Source organism: Salvelinus fontinalis, chromosome 2, assembly GCF_029448725.1.
Source record: "Salvelinus fontinalis isolate EN_2023a chromosome 2, ASM2944872v1, whole genome shotgun sequence".
NCBI classification, from domain to species: domain Eukaryota; kingdom Metazoa; phylum Chordata; class Actinopteri; order Salmoniformes; family Salmonidae; genus Salvelinus; species Salvelinus fontinalis.
Genome location: NC_074666.1, coordinates 95,625,391 through 95,643,876, shown reverse-complemented (window position 1 = coordinate 95,643,876; position 18,486 = coordinate 95,625,391). Strand labels below are relative to the sequence as shown.

Genomic DNA, 18,486 nt, shown 5'->3' with positions numbered 1-18,486 from the left:
TGTGCTGTTAGCATTATCACCTGCAGCCCAACTGATTTATCAGATGTGCTGTTAGCATTATCACCTGCAGTCCAACTGATTTATCAGATGTGCTGTTAGCATTATCACCTGCAGCCCAACTGATTTATCAGATGTGCTGTTAGCAATAAGCATTATCACCTGCAACCCAACTGATTTATCAGATGTGCTGTTAGCATTATCACCTGCAGCCCAACTGATTTATCAGATGTGCTGTTAGCAATAAGCATTATCACCTGCAGCCCAACTGATTTATCAGATGTGCTGTAGGCAATAAGCATTATCACCTGCAGCCCAACTGATTTATCAGATGTGCTGTAGGCAATAAGCATTATCACCTGCAGTCCAACTGATTTATCAGATGTGCTGTTAGCATTATCACCTGCAGCCCAACTGATTTATCAGATGTGCTGTTAGCATTATCACCTGCAGTCCAACTGATTTATCAGATGTGCTGTAGGCAATAAGCATTATCACCTGCAGCCCAACTGATTTATCAGATGTGCTGTTAGCATTATCACCTGCAGCCCAACTGATTTATCAGATGTGCTGTTAGCATTATCACCTGCAGTCCAACTGATTTATCAGATGTGCTCTTAGCATTATCACCTGCAGTCCAACTGATTTATCAGTTAATAACACCATTACATGACTAGGTAAATAGATCAACTATTGTCTGGTTTAGTTTAATAACACCATTGGAACCAAAGTTCCATCCTGAGTGAAGGAGAGGCTTTGCATGACTTTACCAGCAGCTACAGTAGGCTTCACACCTCTGTCTGAGTTGAGGCTGCTGTCGTGTGCATTATAGACTATCTAATTCCCTTCATCATCGGAGTGTCAGCAACAATCATACGTCTCGGTTCAGTGCATGCAGCGCAACAGAGAAAATACAATAGTTGAGAATACATTTATTTGTGAATATATTTAGTAAACAATACATGCTTCTGTCTGTGTTAGGCTCTGTCACCTCCAACACCCCATAGAACCTGCTGTCCAACCTGGTCCTAGTTCTAACCTCTAACCCCTAACCTCTAACCCCTCCTACCTTGTTCTTGCTGTGGCTGAACAGATCGAGAACCTGCTGTCCAACCTGTTCGTAGTTCTAACCCCTAATCCCTAACCTCTAACCCCTAACCCCTAACCTCTAACCCCTAACCTCTAACCCCTAACCCCTAACCTCTAACCCCTAACCCCTAACCTCTAACCCCTAACCCCTACCCTCTAACCCCTAACCTCTAACCCCTACCCTCTAACCCCTAACCCTAACCCCTAACCCTAACCCCTAACCTCTAACCTCTAACCCCTAACCCTAACCTCTAACCCCTAACCCCTAACCCTAACCCCTAACCCTTAACCTCTAACCCCTAACCTCTAACCTCTAACCCCTAACCTCTAACCCCTAACCCCTAACCCCTAACCTCTAACCCCTAACCCTAACCTCTAACCTCTAACCCCTAACCCCTAACCTCTAACCCCTAACCTCTAACCCCTAACCCTAACCTCTAACCCCTAACCTCTAACCCCTAACCCCTAACCTCTAACCTCTAACCCCTAACCCCTAACCTATAACCCCTAACCTCTAACCCCTAACCTCTAACCCCTAACCTCTAACCTCTAACCCCTAACCCCTAACCCCTCCTACCTTGTTCTTGCTGTGGCTGAACAGATCGAGGATCTGCTGTCCAACCTGGTCGTAGTTCTTATCCAGAAACTTGTGAACCTACAGAGAGATGACAGAAGGTATAGAGCAGGAAGAAACCATATTGTAAAGCCATTTACTGTAGGATCTGTTTTGGTCTGTTGTGTGTTTGGTGTGTTTGGTCACATTTACTGTGTTGTGCATTATGGGATGTTTTGACTTGTTTTTGGCATGATTGGTAGAAGTTTTCCATGACAGAGGACACTATACAGTGTGTTTGGTCACATGTATATAGTTTAGGAAGCCAGGTCAGAGGAGAGAACAGAGGAGAGAGAACTCTGAGTGTTAGTTCTTTAGGAGGAGAACTCTGAGTGTTAGTTCTATAGGAGGAGAGCTCTGAGTGTTAGTTCTATAGGAGGATAACTCTGGGTGTTAGTTCTTTAGGAGGAGAACTCTGAGTGTTAGTTCTATAGGAGGAGAACTCTGAGTGTTAGTTCTATAGGAGGAGAACTCTGAGTGTTAGTTCTATAGGAGGATAACTCTGGGTGTTAGTTCTATAGGAGGAGAACTCTGAGTGTTAGTTCTATAGGAGGAGAACTCTGAGTGTTAGTTCTATAGGAGGAGAACGCTGAGTGTTAGTTCTATAGGAGGAGAACTCTGAGTGTTAGTTCTATAGGAGGAGAGCTCTGAGTGTTAGTTCTATAGGAGGATAACTCTGGGTGTTAGTTCTTTAGGAGGAGAACTCTGAGTGTTAGTTCTATAGGAGGAGAACTCTGAGTGTTAGTTCTATAGGAGGAGAACTCTGAGTGTTAGTTCTATAGGAGGAGAACTCTGAGTGTTAGTTCTATAGGAGGAGAACTCTGAGTGTTAGTTCTATAGGAGGATAACTCTGGGTGTTAGTTCTATAGGAGGAGATCTCTGAGTGTTAATTCTATAGGAGGATAACTCTGGGTGTTAGTTCTATAGGAGGAGAACTCTGAGTGTTAATTCTATAGGAGGATAACTCTGGGTGTTAGTTCTATAGGAGGAGAACTCTGAGTGTTAGTTCTATAGGAGGATAACTCTGGGTGTTAGTTCTATAGGAGGAGAACTCTGAGTGTTAGTTCTATAGGAGGAGAACTCTGAGTGTTAGTTCTATAGGAGGAAAACTCTGGGTGTTAGTTCTATAGGAGGAGTGTTAGTTCTATAGGAGGAGAACTCTGAGTGTTAGTTCTAGTAAGGAGGAGAACTCTGAGTGTTAGTTCTAGTAAGGAGGAGAACTCTGAGTGTTAGTTCTATAGGATGAGAGCTCTGAGTGTTAGTTCTATAGGAGGAGAACTCTGAGTGTTAGTTCTATAGGAGGAGAACTCTGAGTGTTAGTTCTATAGGATGAGAACTCTGAGTGTTAGTTCTATAGGAGGATAACTCTGGGTGTTAGTTCTATAGGAGGAGAACTCTGAGTGTTAGTTCTATAGGAGGAGAACTCTGAGTGTTAGTTCTATAGGAGGAGAGCTCTGAGTGTTAGTTCTATAGGAGGATAACTCTGGGTGTTAGTTCTTTAGGAGGAGAACTCTGAGTGTTAGTTCTATAGGAGGAGAACTCTGAGTGTTAGTTCTATAGGAGGAGAACTCTGAGTGTTAGTTCTATAGGAGGATAACTCTGGGTGTTCGTTCTATAGGAGGAGAACTCTGAGTGTTAGTTCTATAGGAGGAGAACTCTGAGTGTTAGTTCTATAGGAGGAGAACGCTGAGTGTTAGTTCTATAGGAGGAGAGCTCTGAGTGTTAGTTCTATAGGAGGATAACTCTGGGTGTTAGTTCTTTAGGAGGAGAACTCTGAGTGTTAGTTCTATAGGAGGAGAACTCTGAGTGTTAGTTCTATAGGAGGAGAACTCTGAGTGTTAGTTCTATAGGAGGAGAACTCTGAGTGTTAGTTCTATAGGAGGATAACTCTGGGTGTTAGTTCTATAGGAGGAGAACTCTGAGTGTTAGTTCTATAGGAGGAGAACTCTGAGTGTTAGTTATATAGGAGGAGAACTCTGAGTGTTAGTTCTATAGGAGGATAACTCTGAGTGTTAGTTCTATAGGAGGAGTGTTAGTTCTATAGGAGGAGAACTCTGAGTGTTAGTTCTATAGGAGGATAACTCTGGGTGTTAGTTCTATAGGAGGAGAACTCTGAGTGTTAATTCTATAGGAGGATAACTCTGGGTGTTAGTTCTATAGGAGGAGAACTCTGAGTGTTAATTCTATAGGAGGATAACTCTGGGTGTTAGTTCTATAGGAGGAGAACTCTGAGTGTTAGTTCTATAGGAGGAGAACTCTGAGTGTTAGTTCTATAGGAGGATAACTCTGGGTGTTAGTTCTATAGGAGGAGAACTCTGAGTGTTAGTTCTATAGGAGGAGAACTCTGAGTGTTAGTTCTATAGGAGGAGAACGCTGAGTGTTTGTTCTATAAGAGGAGAACTCTGGGTGTTAGTTCTATAGGAGGAGAACTCTGAGTGTTAGTTCTATAGGAGGAGAACTCTGAGTGTTAGTTCTATAGGAGGAGAACGCTGAGTGTTAGTTCTATAGGAGGAGAACTCTGAGTGTTAGTTCTATAGGAGGAGAGCTCTGAGTGTTAGTTCTATAGGAGGATAACTCTGGGTGTTAGTTCTATAGGAGGAGAACTCTGAGTGTTAGTTCTATAGGAGGAGAACTCTGAGTGTTAGTTCTATAGGAGGATAACTCTGGGTGTTAGTTATATAGGAGGAGAACTCTGAGTGTTAGTTCTATAGGAGGATAACTCTGAGTGTTAGTTCTATAGGAGGAGTGTTAGTTCTATAGGAGGAGAACTCTGAGTGTTAGTTCTATAGGAGGATAACTCTGGGTGTTAGTTCTATAGGAGGAGAACTCTGAGTGTTAATTCTATAGGAGGATAACTCTGGGTGTTAGTTCTATAGGAGGAGAACTCTGAGTGTTAGTTCTATAGGAGGATAACTCTGGGTGTTAGTTCTATAGGAGGAGAACTCTGAGTGTTAGTTCTATAGGAGGAGAACTCTGAGTGTTAGTTCTATAGGAGGAAAACTCTGGGTGTTAGTTCTATAGGAGGAGTGTTAGTTCTATAGGAGGAGAACTCTGAGTGTTAGTTCTAGTAAGGAGGAGAACTCTGAGTGTTAGTTCTAGTAAGGAGGAGAACTCTGAGTGTTAGTTCTAGTAAGGAGGAGAACTCTGAGTGTTAGTTCTATAGGATGAGAGCTCTGAGTGTTAGTTCTATAGGAGGAGAACTCTGAGTGTTAGTTCTATAGGAGGAGAACTCTGAGTGTTAGTTCTATAGGATGAGAACTCTGAGTGTTAGTTCTATAGGAGGATAACTCTGGGTGTTAGTTCTATAGGAGGAGAACTCTGAGTGTTAGTTCTATAGGAGGAGAACTCTGAGTGTTAGTTCTATAGGAGGAGAACTCTGGGTGTTGGTTCTATAGGAGGAGAACTCTGAGTGTTAGTTCATTAGGAGGAGAACACTGAGTGTTAGTTCTATAGGAGGAGAACTCTGAGTGTTAGTTCTATAGGAGGAGAACTCTGAGTGTTAGTTCTATAGGAGGAGAACTCTGAGTGTTAGTTCTATAGAAGGAGAACTCTGAGTGTTAGTTCTATAGGAGGAGAACTCTGCGTGTTAGTTCTATAGGAGGAGAACTCTGAGTGTTAGTTCTATAGGAGGAGAACTCTGAGTGCTAGTTCTAGTAAAGAGGAGAACTCTGAGTGTTAGTTCTATAGGAGGAGAACTCTGAGTGTTAGTTCTATAGGAGGAGAACTCTGAGTGTTAGTTCTATAGGAGGAGAACTCTGAGTGTTAGTTCTATAGGAGGAGAACTCTGAGTGTTAGTTCTACAGGATGAGAACTCTGAGTGTTAGTTCTATAGGAGGAGAACTCTGGGTGTTAGTTCTATAGGAGGAGAGCTCTGAGTGTTAGTTCTATAGGAGGAGAACTCTGAGTGTTAGTTCTATAGGAGGAGAACTCTGAGTGTTAGTTCTATAGGAGGAGTGTTAGTTCTATAGGAGGAGAGCTCTGAGTGTTAGTTCTATAGGAGGAGAACTCTGAGTGTTAGTTCTATAGGAGGAGTGTTAGTTCTATAGGAGGCTAACTCTGAGTGTTAGTACACCAAAGGCTTTTCATTTTTGTTTTTTATGGATCTTGTAATATTCACAATAAATGGGAACATCATCCAATCAAAGAGCTGCGTTGGGGAAGCTGATTCTGCTCTCATCCTGTGGGGTCTCATTGGGATTCACTACATACACACAACTATAGGTGTGTGTTACCTGGCAGGTGTGTGTTTACCTGTCAGATGTGTGTGTGTGTGTGTGTGTACCTGGCAGGTGTGTGCGTGTGCGTGCGTGTGTGTGTGTGTGTGTGTGTGTGTGTACCTGGCAGGTGTGTGTGTGTGTACCAGTCAGGTGTGTGTGTGTAACTGGCAGGTGTGTGTTTGTACCAGTCAGGTGTGTGTGTGTGTGTACCATGCAGGTGTGTGTGTGTAACTGGCAAGTGTGTGTGTGTACCAGTCAGGTGTGTGTGTGTAACTGGCAGGTGTGTGTGTGTGTACCTGGTAGGTGACCGGGCCAGCGAAGTGTTTGATGGTGAATTCTGGGAGGGGCATCTTTGGCTTCAGGTAGATCTTGTTATTACCATGGTGATAATGACACTTCTGGAGGAAGGTGTGGTCTGTCGCCTAGCAACAGAGGAACAGAGCATCAACCAATGACTGAGCACAGTCAAGTGTGTCTGTCAGTGTGTGTGTGTGTGTGTGTGTGTGTGTGTGTGTGTGTGTGTGTGTGTGTGTGTGTGTGTGTGTGTGTGTGTGTGTGTGTGTGTGTGTGTGTGTGTGTGTGTGTGTGTGTGTGTGTGTGTGTGTGTACCTGGGGGAAACAGCTCTGATCATCCAGGATCTTCAGTATCCCGTGGGGCTTAGAGGAGATGAGGTCGATGCAGGCCTGGTTGTCATTGAACGGGATGTCCTGCCACGGGATCTGCTCCCTGTTGTACTCCTCCTGACAGACACATGACATACAGGCTTCATAACACATTATAACACTTTAGAACAGGACATACTGCCACGGGATTTGCTCCCTGTTGTACTCCTCCTGACAGACACATGACATACAGGCTTCATAACGCATTATAACACTTTAGAATGGGACATACTAGCACGGGATCTGCTCCCTGTTGTACTCCTCCTGACAGACACATGACATACAGGCTTCATAATGCATTATAACACTTTAGAACAGGACATAGTGACAGGGGATCTGCTCCCTTCTGTCCTCTTCAATGAGTATCTGATATAAGACATGTCAGTCTCCTGTCCTCTTATATAAGACATGTCAGTCTCCTGTCCTCTGATATAAGACATGTCAGTCTCCTGTCCTCTTATAACCCCGCCTCTTCAATGAGTATCTTATATAAGACATGTCAGTCTCCTGTCCTCTTATATAAGACATGTCAGTCTCCTGTCCTCTTATATAAGACAGGTCAGTCTCCTGTCCTCTTATATAAGACATGTCAGTCTCCTGTCCTCTTATATAAGACATGTCAGTCTCCTGTCCTCTGATATAAGACATGTCAGTCTCCTGTCCTCTTATATAAGACATGTCAGTCTCCTGTCCTCTGATATAAGACATGTCAGTCTCCTGTCCTCTTATATAAGACAGGTCAGTCTCCCGTCCTCTTATATAAGACATGTCAGTCTCCCGTCCTCTGATATAAGACATGTCAGTCTCCTGTCCTCTTATATAAGACATGTCAGTCTCCTGTCCTCTTATATAAGACAGGTCAGTCTCCTGTCCTCTTATATAAGACATGTCAGTCTCCTGTCCTCTTATATAAGACATGTCAGTCTCCTGTCCTCTTATATAAGACATGTCAGTCTCCTGTCCTCTTATATAAGACATGTCAGTCTCCTGTCCTCTTATATAAGACATGTCAGTCTCCTGTCCTCTTATATAAGACATGTCAGTCTCCTGTCCTCTTATATAAGACAGGTCAGTCTCCTGTCCTCTTATATAAGACAGGTCAGTCTCCTGTCCTCTTATATAAGACATGTCAGTCTCCCGTCCTCTTATATAAGACATGTCAGTCTCCTGTCCTCTTATATAAGACATGTCAGTCTCCTGTCCTCTTATATAAGACATGTCAGTCTCCTGTCCTCTTATATAAGACATGTCAGTCTCCTGTCCTCTTATATAAGACAGGGCAGTCTCCTGTCCTCTTATATAAGACAGGTCAGTCTCCTGTCCTCTTATATAAGACATGTCAGTCTCCTGTCCTCTTATATAAGACATGTCAGTCTCCTGTCCTCTTATATAAGACAGGTCAGTCTCCTGTCCTCTTATATAAGACGTGTCAGTCTCCTGTCCTCTTATATAAGACATGTCAGTCTCCTGTCCTCTTATATAAGACAGGTCAGTCTCCTGGCCTCTTATATAAGACAGGTCAGTCTCCTGTCCTCTTATATAAGACAGGTCAGTCTCCTGTCCTCTTATATAAGACATGTCAGTCTCCTGTCCTCTTATATAAGACGTGTCAGTCTCCTGTCCTCTTATATAAGACAGGTCAGTCTCCTGTCCTCTGATATAAGAGATGTCAGTCTCCTGTCCTCTTATATAAGACATGTCAGTCTCCTGTCCTCTTATAATACTCTACCTCAGGCGAGGTTTTGGATATCTAAGGGAGTTTTGCTCGCCTGAGGTAGAGTATCTCATGATAAGCTTTAGACCACACTAGCTACCTAGAGAGTTTTCATCTGTATTTAGTAGCTGTCTACATTTCACCACAGATCGATGCTGGCACTAACACCGCACTGAATGAGCTGTATTCCGCCATAAGCAAACAGGAAAATGCTCACCCGGAGCCAGGGACTTTAATACAGGGAAACTTAAATCAGTTTCTCCAAATTTCTATCAGCATATTAAATGTGCAACTAGAGGGGAAAAAGACTCTGGACCACCTATACTCCACACACAGAGACGCGTACAAAGCTCTCCCTCACCCTCCATTTGGTAACTCGGACCACAATTCTATCCTCCTGATTCCTGCTTACAAGCAAAAATTAAAGCAGGAACCACCAGTGACTCGATCAATAAAAAAGTGGCCAGATGAAGCAGATGCTAAACTACAGGACTGTTTTGCTAGCACAGACTGGAATATGCTCCGGGATTCTTCCGATGGCATTGAGGAGTACACCACATCAGTCACTGGCTTTATCAATAAGTGCATCGAGGACGTCGTCCCCACAATGACTGTACTTACATACCCCAACCAGAAGCCATGAATTACAGGCAACATCCGCACTGAGCTAAAGGCTAGAGCTGCCGCTTTCAAGGAGCGGGACTCTAACCCGGAACTTTATAAGAAATCCTGTTATGCCCTGCGACGAATCAAAGAAAGCATCAATACAGGACTAAGATTGAATCGTACTAAACCGGCTCTGACGCTCGTTGGATGTGGCAGGACTTACAAACTTTTACAGACTACAAAGGGAAGCACAGCCGCGTGCTGCCCAGTGACACGAGCCTACCAGACGAGCTAAACCACTTCTATGCTCGCTTCAAGGCAAATAACACTGAAACATGCACGAGAGCACCAGCTGTTACTGAAGACTGTGTGATCACGCTCTCCATAGCCGATGTGAGTAAGACCTTTAAACAGGTCAACATTCACAAGGCCGCAGGGCCAGACAGATTACCAGGACGTGTACTGTGAGCATGCACTGACCAACTGGCAAGTGTCTTCACTGACATTTTCAACCTCTCCCTGTCCGAGTCTGTAATACCAACATGTTTCAAGCAGACCAACATAGTGCCTGTGCCCCAGAACACGAAGGTAACCTGCCTAAATGACTACCGACCCGTAGCACTCAGGTCTGTAGCCATGAAATGCTTTGAAAGGCTGGTCATGGCTCACATCAACACCATTATCCCAGAAACCCTAGACCCAATTCAATTTGCATACCGCCCAAACAGATCCACAGATGATGCAGTCTATTGCATTCCACACTGCCCTTCCCAACTGGACCAAAGGAACACCTATGTGAGAATGCTATTCATTGACTACAGCTCAGCGTTCAACACCATAGTGCCCTCAAAGCTCATCACTAAGCTAAGGACTCTGGGACTAAACACCTCCCTCTGCAACTGGATCCTGGACTTCCTGACGGGCCGCCCTCCAGGTGGTAAGGGTAGGCAACAACACATCTGCCACGCTGATCCTCAACACAGGGTTCCCTCAGGGGTGCGTGATCAGTCCCTTCCTGTACTCCCTGTTCACTCATGACTGCACCGACAGGCACGACTCCAACACCATCATTAAGTTTGCCGATGACACAACAGTGGTAGGCCTGATCACCGACAACAACAAGACAGCCTATAGGGAGGAGGTCAGAGACCTGGCTGCATGGTGCCAGGACAACAACCTCTCCCTCAATGTGAGCAAGACAAAGGAGATGATTGTTTGACTACAGAAAAAAGAGGACTGAGCACGCCCCCATTCTCACCAACGGGGCTTTAGTGGAGCAGGTTGTCAGCTTCAAGTTCCTTGGTGTCCACATCACCTACAAGCTAACATGGTTCAAGCACACCAAGACAGTCGTGAAGAGGGCCCGACAAAGCCTATTCCCCCTCAGGAGACTGAAAAGATTTGGCATGGGTCCTCAGATCCTCAAAAGGTTCTACCATTGCACCATCGAGAGCATCCTGACTGGTTGCATCACTGCCTGGTATGGCAACTACTCGGCCTCCGACCGCAAGGCACTACAGAGGGTAGTGCGTACAGCCCAGTACATCACTGGGGCCAAGCTTCCTGCCATCCAGGACCTCTACACCAGGCAGTGTCAGAGGAAGGCCCTAAAAATTGTCAAAGACTCCAGCCAACCTAGTCATAGAATGTTCTCTCTGCTACCGCACAGCAAGTGGTACCGGAGCACCAAGTCTAGGTCCAAGAGGCTTCTAAACAGTTTCTACGCCCCCAAGCCATAAGACTCCTGAACATCTAATCAAATGGCTACCCAGACTATTTGCATTCTATGCCTGTGATATGTGGTTGTCCCATCTAGCAATCACCTAGCTATCTTCAGATGAATGCAGTAACTGTAAGTCTCTCTGGATAAGAACGTCTGTTAAATGACCAACATGGTAATGTAAAATAACACACCACATAAAGGCTTCATAAGGCTTCACAAGGCTTCATAAGGCTTCATACACATACTAACAATTATAACAGGACATCCTGCCAGAGGTTGTGCTCCCTGCTGTACTTCTCCTGACAGGCAGATGACAAATAGGCTTCATACAGGCTTCATAAGGCTTCATACAGGCTTCATAAGGCTTCATAACGCATAATTACACGTAATAACCCTCACCTGTTCCTGTCTGAAGACGATCCTATTGAAGAAGAACTGCAGGGACTCATTAGCATAGTTGATACAGAGCTGCTCAAAGCTGTTGAAAGACAGGTCCTGGAGGAGACAGAGATACTGGGTTAGATACAGCTAACTGACAGAGATGTTGAAGGTCCTGGAGGAGACAGAGATACTGGGTTAGATACAGCTAACTGACAGAGATGTTGAAGATCCTGGAGTAGACAAAGATACTGGGTTAGATACAGCTAACTGACAGAATAATGACAGAGATGTTGAAGGTCCTGGAGGAGACAGAGATACTGGGTTAGATACAGCTAACTGACAGAGATGTTGAAGGTCCTGGAGGAGACAGAGATACTGGGTTAGATACAGCTAACTGACAGAGATGTTGAAGGTCCTGGAGGAGACAGAGATACTGGGTGAGATACAGCTAACTGACAGAGATGTTGAAGGTCCTGGAGGAGACAGAGATCCTGGGTTAGATACAGCTAACTGACAGAATAATGACAGAGATGTTGAAGGTCCTGGAGGAGACAGAGATACTGGGTTAGATACAGCTAACTGACAGAGATGTTGAAGGTCCTGGAGGAGACAGAGGTGCTGGGTTAGATACAGCTAACTGACAGAATAATGACAGAGATGTTGAAGGTCCTGGAGGAGACAGAGATACTGGGTTAGATACAGCTAACTGACAGAGATGTTGAAGATCCTGGAGTAGACAAAGATACTGGGTTAGATACAGCTAACTGACAGAATAATGACAGAGATGTTGAAGGTCCTGGAGGAGACAGAGATACTGGGTTAGATACAGCTAACTGACAGAGATGTTGAAGGTCCTGGAGGAGACAGAGATACTGGGTTAGATACAGCTAACTGACAGAGATGTTGAAGGTCCTGGAGGAGACAGAGATACTGGGTGAGATACAGCTAACTGACAGAGATGTTGAAGGTCCTGGAGGAGACAGAGATCCTGGGTTAGATACAGCTAACTGACAGAATAATGACAGAGATGTTGAAGGTCCTGGAGGAGACAGAGATACTGGGTTAGATACAGCTAACTGACAGAGATGTTGAAGGTCCTGGAGGAGACAGAGATGCTGGGTTAGATACAGCTAACTGACAGAATAATGACAGAGATGTTGAAGGTCCTGGAGGAGACAGAGATACTGGGTTAGATACAGCTAACTGACAGAGATGTTGAAGGTCCTGGAGGAGACAGAGATACTGGGTTAGATACAGCTAACTGACAGAGATGTTGAAGGCCCTTTAGGAGACAGAGATACTGGGTTAGATACAGCTAACTGACAGAATAATGACAGAGATGTTGAAGGTCCTGGAGGAGACAGAGATACTGGGTTAGATACAGCTAACTGACAGAATAATGACAGAGATGTTGAAGGTCCTGGAGGAGACAGAGATACTGGGTTAGATACAGCTAACTGACAGAGATGTTGGAGGTCCTGGAGGAGACAGAGATACTGGGTTAGATACAGCTAACTGACAGAATAATGACAGAGATGTTGAAGTTCCTGGAGGAGACAGAGATACTGGGTTAGGTACAGCTAACTGACAGAGATGTTGAAGGTCCTGGAAGAGACAGAGATACTGGGTTAGATAGAGCTAACTGACAGAGATGTTGAAGGTCCTGGAGGAGACAGAGATACTGGGTTAGATACAGCTAACTGACAGAGATGTTGGAGGTCCTGGAGGAGACAGAGATACTGGGTTAGATACAGCTAACTGACAGAATAATGACAGAGATGTTGAAGTTCCTGGAGGAGACAGAGATACTGGGTTAGGTACAGCTAACTGACAGAGATGTTGAAGGTCCTGGAGGAGACAGAGATACTGGGTTAGATACAGCTAACTGACAGAGATGTTGAAGGTCCTGGAGGAGACAGAGATCCTAGGTTAGATACAGCTAACTGACAGAGATGTTAAAGGTCCTGGAGGAGACAGAGATACTGGGTTAGATACAGCTAACTGACAGAGATGTTGAAGGTCCTGGAGGAGACAGAGATCCTAGGTTAGATACAGCTAACTGACAGAGATGTTGAAGGTCCTGGAGGAGACAGAGATACTGGGTTAGATACAGCTAACTGACAGAGATGTTAAAGGTCCTGGAGGAGACAGAGATACTGGGTTAGATACAGCTAACTGACAGAGATGTTGAAGGTCCTGGAGGAGACAGAGATACTGGGTTAGATACAGCTAACTGACAGAGATGTTGAAGGTCCTGGAGGAGACAGAGATAGGGAGGGACAGACAGATGGAGGGACAGACAGAGGGACAGACAGAGGGACAGACAGATGGAGGGACAGACAGATGGAGGGACAGACAGATGGAGGGACAGACAGATGGAGGGACAGACAGATGGAGGGACAGACAGATGGAGGGACAGACAGAGGGAGGGACAGACAGATGGAGGGACAGACAGATGGAGGGACAGACAGATGGACAGACAGATGGAGGGACAGACAGATGGAGGGACAGACAGAGGGAGGGACAGACAGATGGAGGGACAGACAGAGGGAGGGACAGACAGATGGAGGGACAGACAGAGGGAGGGACAGACAGATGGAGAGAGAGATGGAGGGACAGACAGATGGAGGGACAGACAGATGGAGGGACAGACAGATGGAAGGACAGACAGATGGAGGGACAGACAGATGGAGGGACAGACAGATGGAGGGACAGACAGATGGAGGGACAGACAGATGGACAGAGAGATGGAGGGACAGACAGAGGGAGGGACAGAGGGACAGAGGGAGAGAGAGATGGAGGGACAGAGGGACAGACAGATGGAGGGACAGACAGAGGGAGAGAGAGATGGAGGGACAGACAGATGGAGGGACAGACAGAGGGAGGGACAGACAGATGGAGGGACAGACAGATGGAGGGACAGACAGAGGGAGAGAGAGATGGAGGGACAGAGGGACAGACAGATGGAGGGACAGACAGAGGGAGAGAGAGATGGAGGGACAGAGAGAGATGGAGGGACAGAGGGACAGACAGATGGAGGGACAGACAGAGGGAGAGAGAGATGGAGGGACAGACAGATGGAGAGAGAGATGGAGGGACGGAGGGACAGACAGATGGAGGGACAGACAGAGGGAGAGAGAGATGGAGGGACAGACAGAGGGAGAGACAGATGGAGGGACAGAGAGATGGAGGGACAGAGGGACAGACAGATGGAGGGACAGACAGAGGGAGAGAGAGATGGAGGGACAGAGGGACAGACAGATGGAGGGACAGACAGAGGGAGAGAGAGATGGGGTGACAGAGGGAGGGACAGACAGATGGAGGGACAGACAGAGGGAGAGAGAGATGGAGGGACAGACAGAGGGAGAGACAGATGGAGGGACAGAGGGACAGAGAGATGGAGGGACAGAGGGACAGACAGATGGAGGGACAGACAGAGGGAGAGAGAGATGGAGGGACAGAGGGACAGACAGATGGAGGGACAGACAGAGGGAGAGAGAGATGGAGGGACAGACAGAGGGAGAGAGAGATGGAGGGACAGAGGGAGGGACAGACAGATGGAGGGACAGACAGAGGGAGAGAGAGATGGAGGGACGGAGGGACAGACAGATGGAGAGAGAGATGGAGGGACAGACAGAGGGAGAGAGAGATGGAGGGACAGAGGGACAGAGAGATGGAGGGACAGAGAGATGGAGGGACAGACAGAGGGAGAGAGAGATGGAGGAACGGATAAAGTGGAGTACCTCAAAGCCATATATATCCAGTACAGATATTGACAGCGCGTGATGTCGAGGGTACACCTGTCCATTAATCCTCTCAGTCAACCAGTGGAACAACAGAGCGTACAGAATCTTGGCAACAGCATCTCTGGAGCAGGAGACAGACAGACAGACAGACAGACAGACAGACAGACAGACAGGCAGACAGGCAGACAGGCAGACAGGCAGACAGGCAGACAGACAGACAGACAGACAGACAGACAGACAGACAGAGACAGATATTCAGATGGACAACTGCTGCTGGGCTTAACAAGTGGCATGTCTACAGCATGCTGAAGAGTGCACGCTGGGAGTTGTAGTGAAGTTAGAGTGTATTAGCTGTGGTTCCTACCTGGCGTCTACAGCATGCTGAAGAGTGCATGCTGGGAGTTGTAGTGAAGTTAGAGCGTATTAGCTGTGGTTCCTACCTGGCGTCTACAGCACGCTGAAGAGTGCATGCTGGGAGTTGTAGTGAAGTTAGAGCGTATTAGCTGTGGTTCCTACCTGGCGTCTACAGCACGCTGAAGAGTGCATGCTGGGAGTTGTAGTGAAGTTAGAGCGTATTAGCTGTGGTTCCTACCTGGCGTCTACAGCATGCTGAAGAGTGCATGCTGGGAGTTGTAGTGAAGTTAGAGCTTATTAACTGTGGGTCCTACCTGGCGTCTACAGCATGCTGAAGAGTGCATGCTGGGAGTTGTAGTGAAGTTAGAGCGTATTAGCTGTGGTTCCTACCTGGCGTCTACAGCGCTCTCTACTGTCAGAGGGGTGTAGATTTTCTCCCTCATGGTCTCCTGAAGAGACACAACACAGAGAGCTCAGTTAGTTACCAACAGAACACACAGCTCGGATTGGTGGAACACAACTCATCACAACCAATCAAAGGAAAGTCATACTCTTCTCTATATTTGCAGTGTCAAATGTTTTCCTCTTGAGTCTTCCTCTCTCTCTCCTTAAAGGGTCTATCATGAAACCTCTCTCTCTCCTTAAAGGGTCTATCATGAAACCTCTCTCTCTCTCCTTAAAGGGTCTATCATGAAACCTCTCTCTCTCCTTAAAACCTGTTGAGGACAGAGGGCGCTATTTTCACTTTGGGGGAAAATCGTGCCCAATTTAAACGGCCTCGTACTCTATTCTTGCTCGTACAATATGCATATTATTATTACTATTGGATAGAAAACACTCTCTAGTTTCTAAAACCGTTTGAATTATATCTGTGAGTAAAACAGAACTAATTTTGCAGCAAACTTCCTGACAGGAAGTGGAAAATCTGAAATCGATGCTCTGTTCTAGGGCCTGCCTATAAATGTGCTTGATATTTATTAGTATACATGCACTTCATACGCCTTCCACTAGATGTCAACAGGCAGTGAGAGAAGAAATGGAGTGTATAACATCATCTGAGGTCGAATAAAAGCTCTTGGCATGACGTGACCCCAATTTCCTGTTTTCTGGAACGCGCGAGAAGTGACCTGGTATTGCCTTCTGTAAAGCTGTCGTTATAGACGACTAATATCTCCGGCTTTGATTTTATTTGATACATGTGACAATATCATCGTAAAGTATGTTTTTTCAATATAGTTTTATTAGATTATTGAATTTTTTTCGGGACGTTAGGCGTGTTGCTTTGTCTGCGTATGTTCAGGAAGGAGAGCTTCGCGCCACTTTGCTAGCTTTCCGTGCTAATTGACTGGAGAAGAGGACATTCTAAATCCAAACAACGATTGTTCTGGACAAAGGACCCCTTGTACAACATTCTGATGGAAGATCATCAAAAGTAGGACCCATTTTATGATGCTATTTCATATATCTGTCGAACATGTGTACTAGTAGTTAGCGCCCAGATTTTGGGCACGCTCTCGCTATAACATAAGCTGGATGTCGTAATGAATTTATTTTTAGAATTCTTACACGCTGATTGCATTAAGAACTAGTGTATCTATCATTTCCTATACAACATGTATTTTTTAGTCATGTTTATGAATAGTTATTTGGTCAGAATAGGTGAGTTTTAGAAAAATATCCGCACATTCTGGGAAAAAGATGCTACGTTAGCACAATGTATAACCACTGATTTCAGCTCTAAATATGCACATTTTCGAACAAAACATAAGTGTATGTATAACCTGATGTTATAGGACTGTCATCTGATGAAGCTTATCAAGGTTAGTCAAAAATTATATATCTTTTGCTGGTTTGTTACGATCGCTAACTTTTGCTGCTGGTAAATGGCTTGTGTTTCTGGCTATTGTGGTAAGCTAATATAATGCTATATTGTGTTTTCGCTGTAAAACACTTAAAAAATCTGAAATATTGGCTGGATTCACAAGATGCTTGTCTTTCATTTGCTGTACACCATGCATTTTTCAGAAATGTTTTATGATGAGTATTTAGGTATTCCACGTTGGTCTCTATAATTACTCTGGCTGCTTCGGTCCTATTGTTGACGGTAGCTGTGATGGTAACTGCAATGTAAAACTGATTTATAGCTCAAATATGCACATTTTTCGAACAAAACATAGATTTATTGTGTAACATGTTATAAGACTGTCATCTGATTAAGTTGTTTCTTGGTTAGTTTGGTTGGTTCTTGGTTAGTTTGGTTGGTTTTCTGTAAGCTACCTGTGCTGTGAAAGAAATGTCTGTGCTTTTTTGTATTTGGTGGTGAGCTAACATAAATATACGTGGTGTTTTCGCTGTGAAACATTTTAAAAATCGGACATGTTGACTGGATTCACAAGATGTTTATCTTTCATTTGCTGTATTGGACTTGTTAATGTGTGAAAGTTAAATATTTCAACAAAAAAAAAATTTGAATTTCGCGCTCTGCCTTTTCAGTGGAATGTGGGAGGAGTTCCGCTAGCGGAACTCTGGGGCTAGACAGGTTAAAGGGTCTATCATGAAACCTCTCTCTCTCCTTAAAGGGTCTATCATGAAACCTCTCTCTCTCCTTAAAGGGTCTATCATGAAACCTCTCTCTCTCCTTAAAGGGTCTATCATGAAACCTCTCTCTCTCCTTAAAGGGTCTATCATGAAACCTCTCTCTCTCCTTAAAGGGTCTATCATGAAACCTCTCTCTCTCTCCTTAAAGGGTCTATCATGAAACCTCTCTCTCTCCTTAAAGGGTCTATCATGAAACCTCTCTCTCTCCTTAAAGGGTCTATCATGAAACCTATCTCTCTCTCTCTCCTTAAAGGGTCTATCATGAAACCTATCTCTCTCTCTCTCCTTAAAGGGTCTATCATGAAACCTCTCTCTCTCCTTAAAGGGTCTATCATGAAACCTCTCTCTCTCCTTAAAGGGTCTATCATGAAACCTCTCTCTCTCCTTAAAGGGTCTATCATGAAACCTCTCTCTCTCCTTAAAGGGTCTATCATGAAACCTCTCTCTCTCCTTAAAGGGTCTATCATGAAACCTCTCTCTCCTTAAAGGGTATATCATGAAACCTCTCTCTCTCCTTAAAGGGTCTATCATGAAACCTATCTATCTCTCCTTAAAGGGTCTATCATGAAACTTCTCTCTCTCCTTAAAGGGTCTATCATGAAACCTCTCTCTCTCCTTAAAGGGTCTATCATGAAACCCCTCTCTCTCTCCTTAAAGGGTCTATCATGAAACCTATCTCTCTCTCTCTCCTTAAAGGGTCTATCATGAAACCTCTCTCTCTCCTTAAAGGGTCTATCATGAAACCTCTATCTCTCCTTAAAGGGTCTATCATGAAACCTCTCTCT

At 45.0% G+C, this 18,486-nt stretch overlaps 1 protein-coding gene across 1 annotated transcript in view; it reads right to left on the bottom strand.

Moving 5' to 3' along the window:
- Positions 1–18,486, bottom strand: part of LOC129867791 (unconventional myosin-XV-like) — a gene marked incomplete at its 5' end in the record, with an annotated part of 140,313 nt that overhangs the window by 77,227 nt on the left and 44,600 nt on the right. Inside the window, 6 exons of the mRNA XM_055941294.1 lie at positions 1,664–1,741; positions 6,213–6,338; positions 6,526–6,657; positions 11,022–11,117; positions 14,747–14,870; positions 15,494–15,552. Coding sequence (XP_055797269.1) covers positions 1,664–1,741; positions 6,213–6,338; positions 6,526–6,657; positions 11,022–11,117; positions 14,747–14,870; positions 15,494–15,552 — 615 coding nt within the window. The remainder of the gene's footprint in view (positions 1–1,663; positions 1,742–6,212; positions 6,339–6,525; positions 6,658–11,021; positions 11,118–14,746; positions 14,871–15,493; positions 15,553–18,486) is intronic.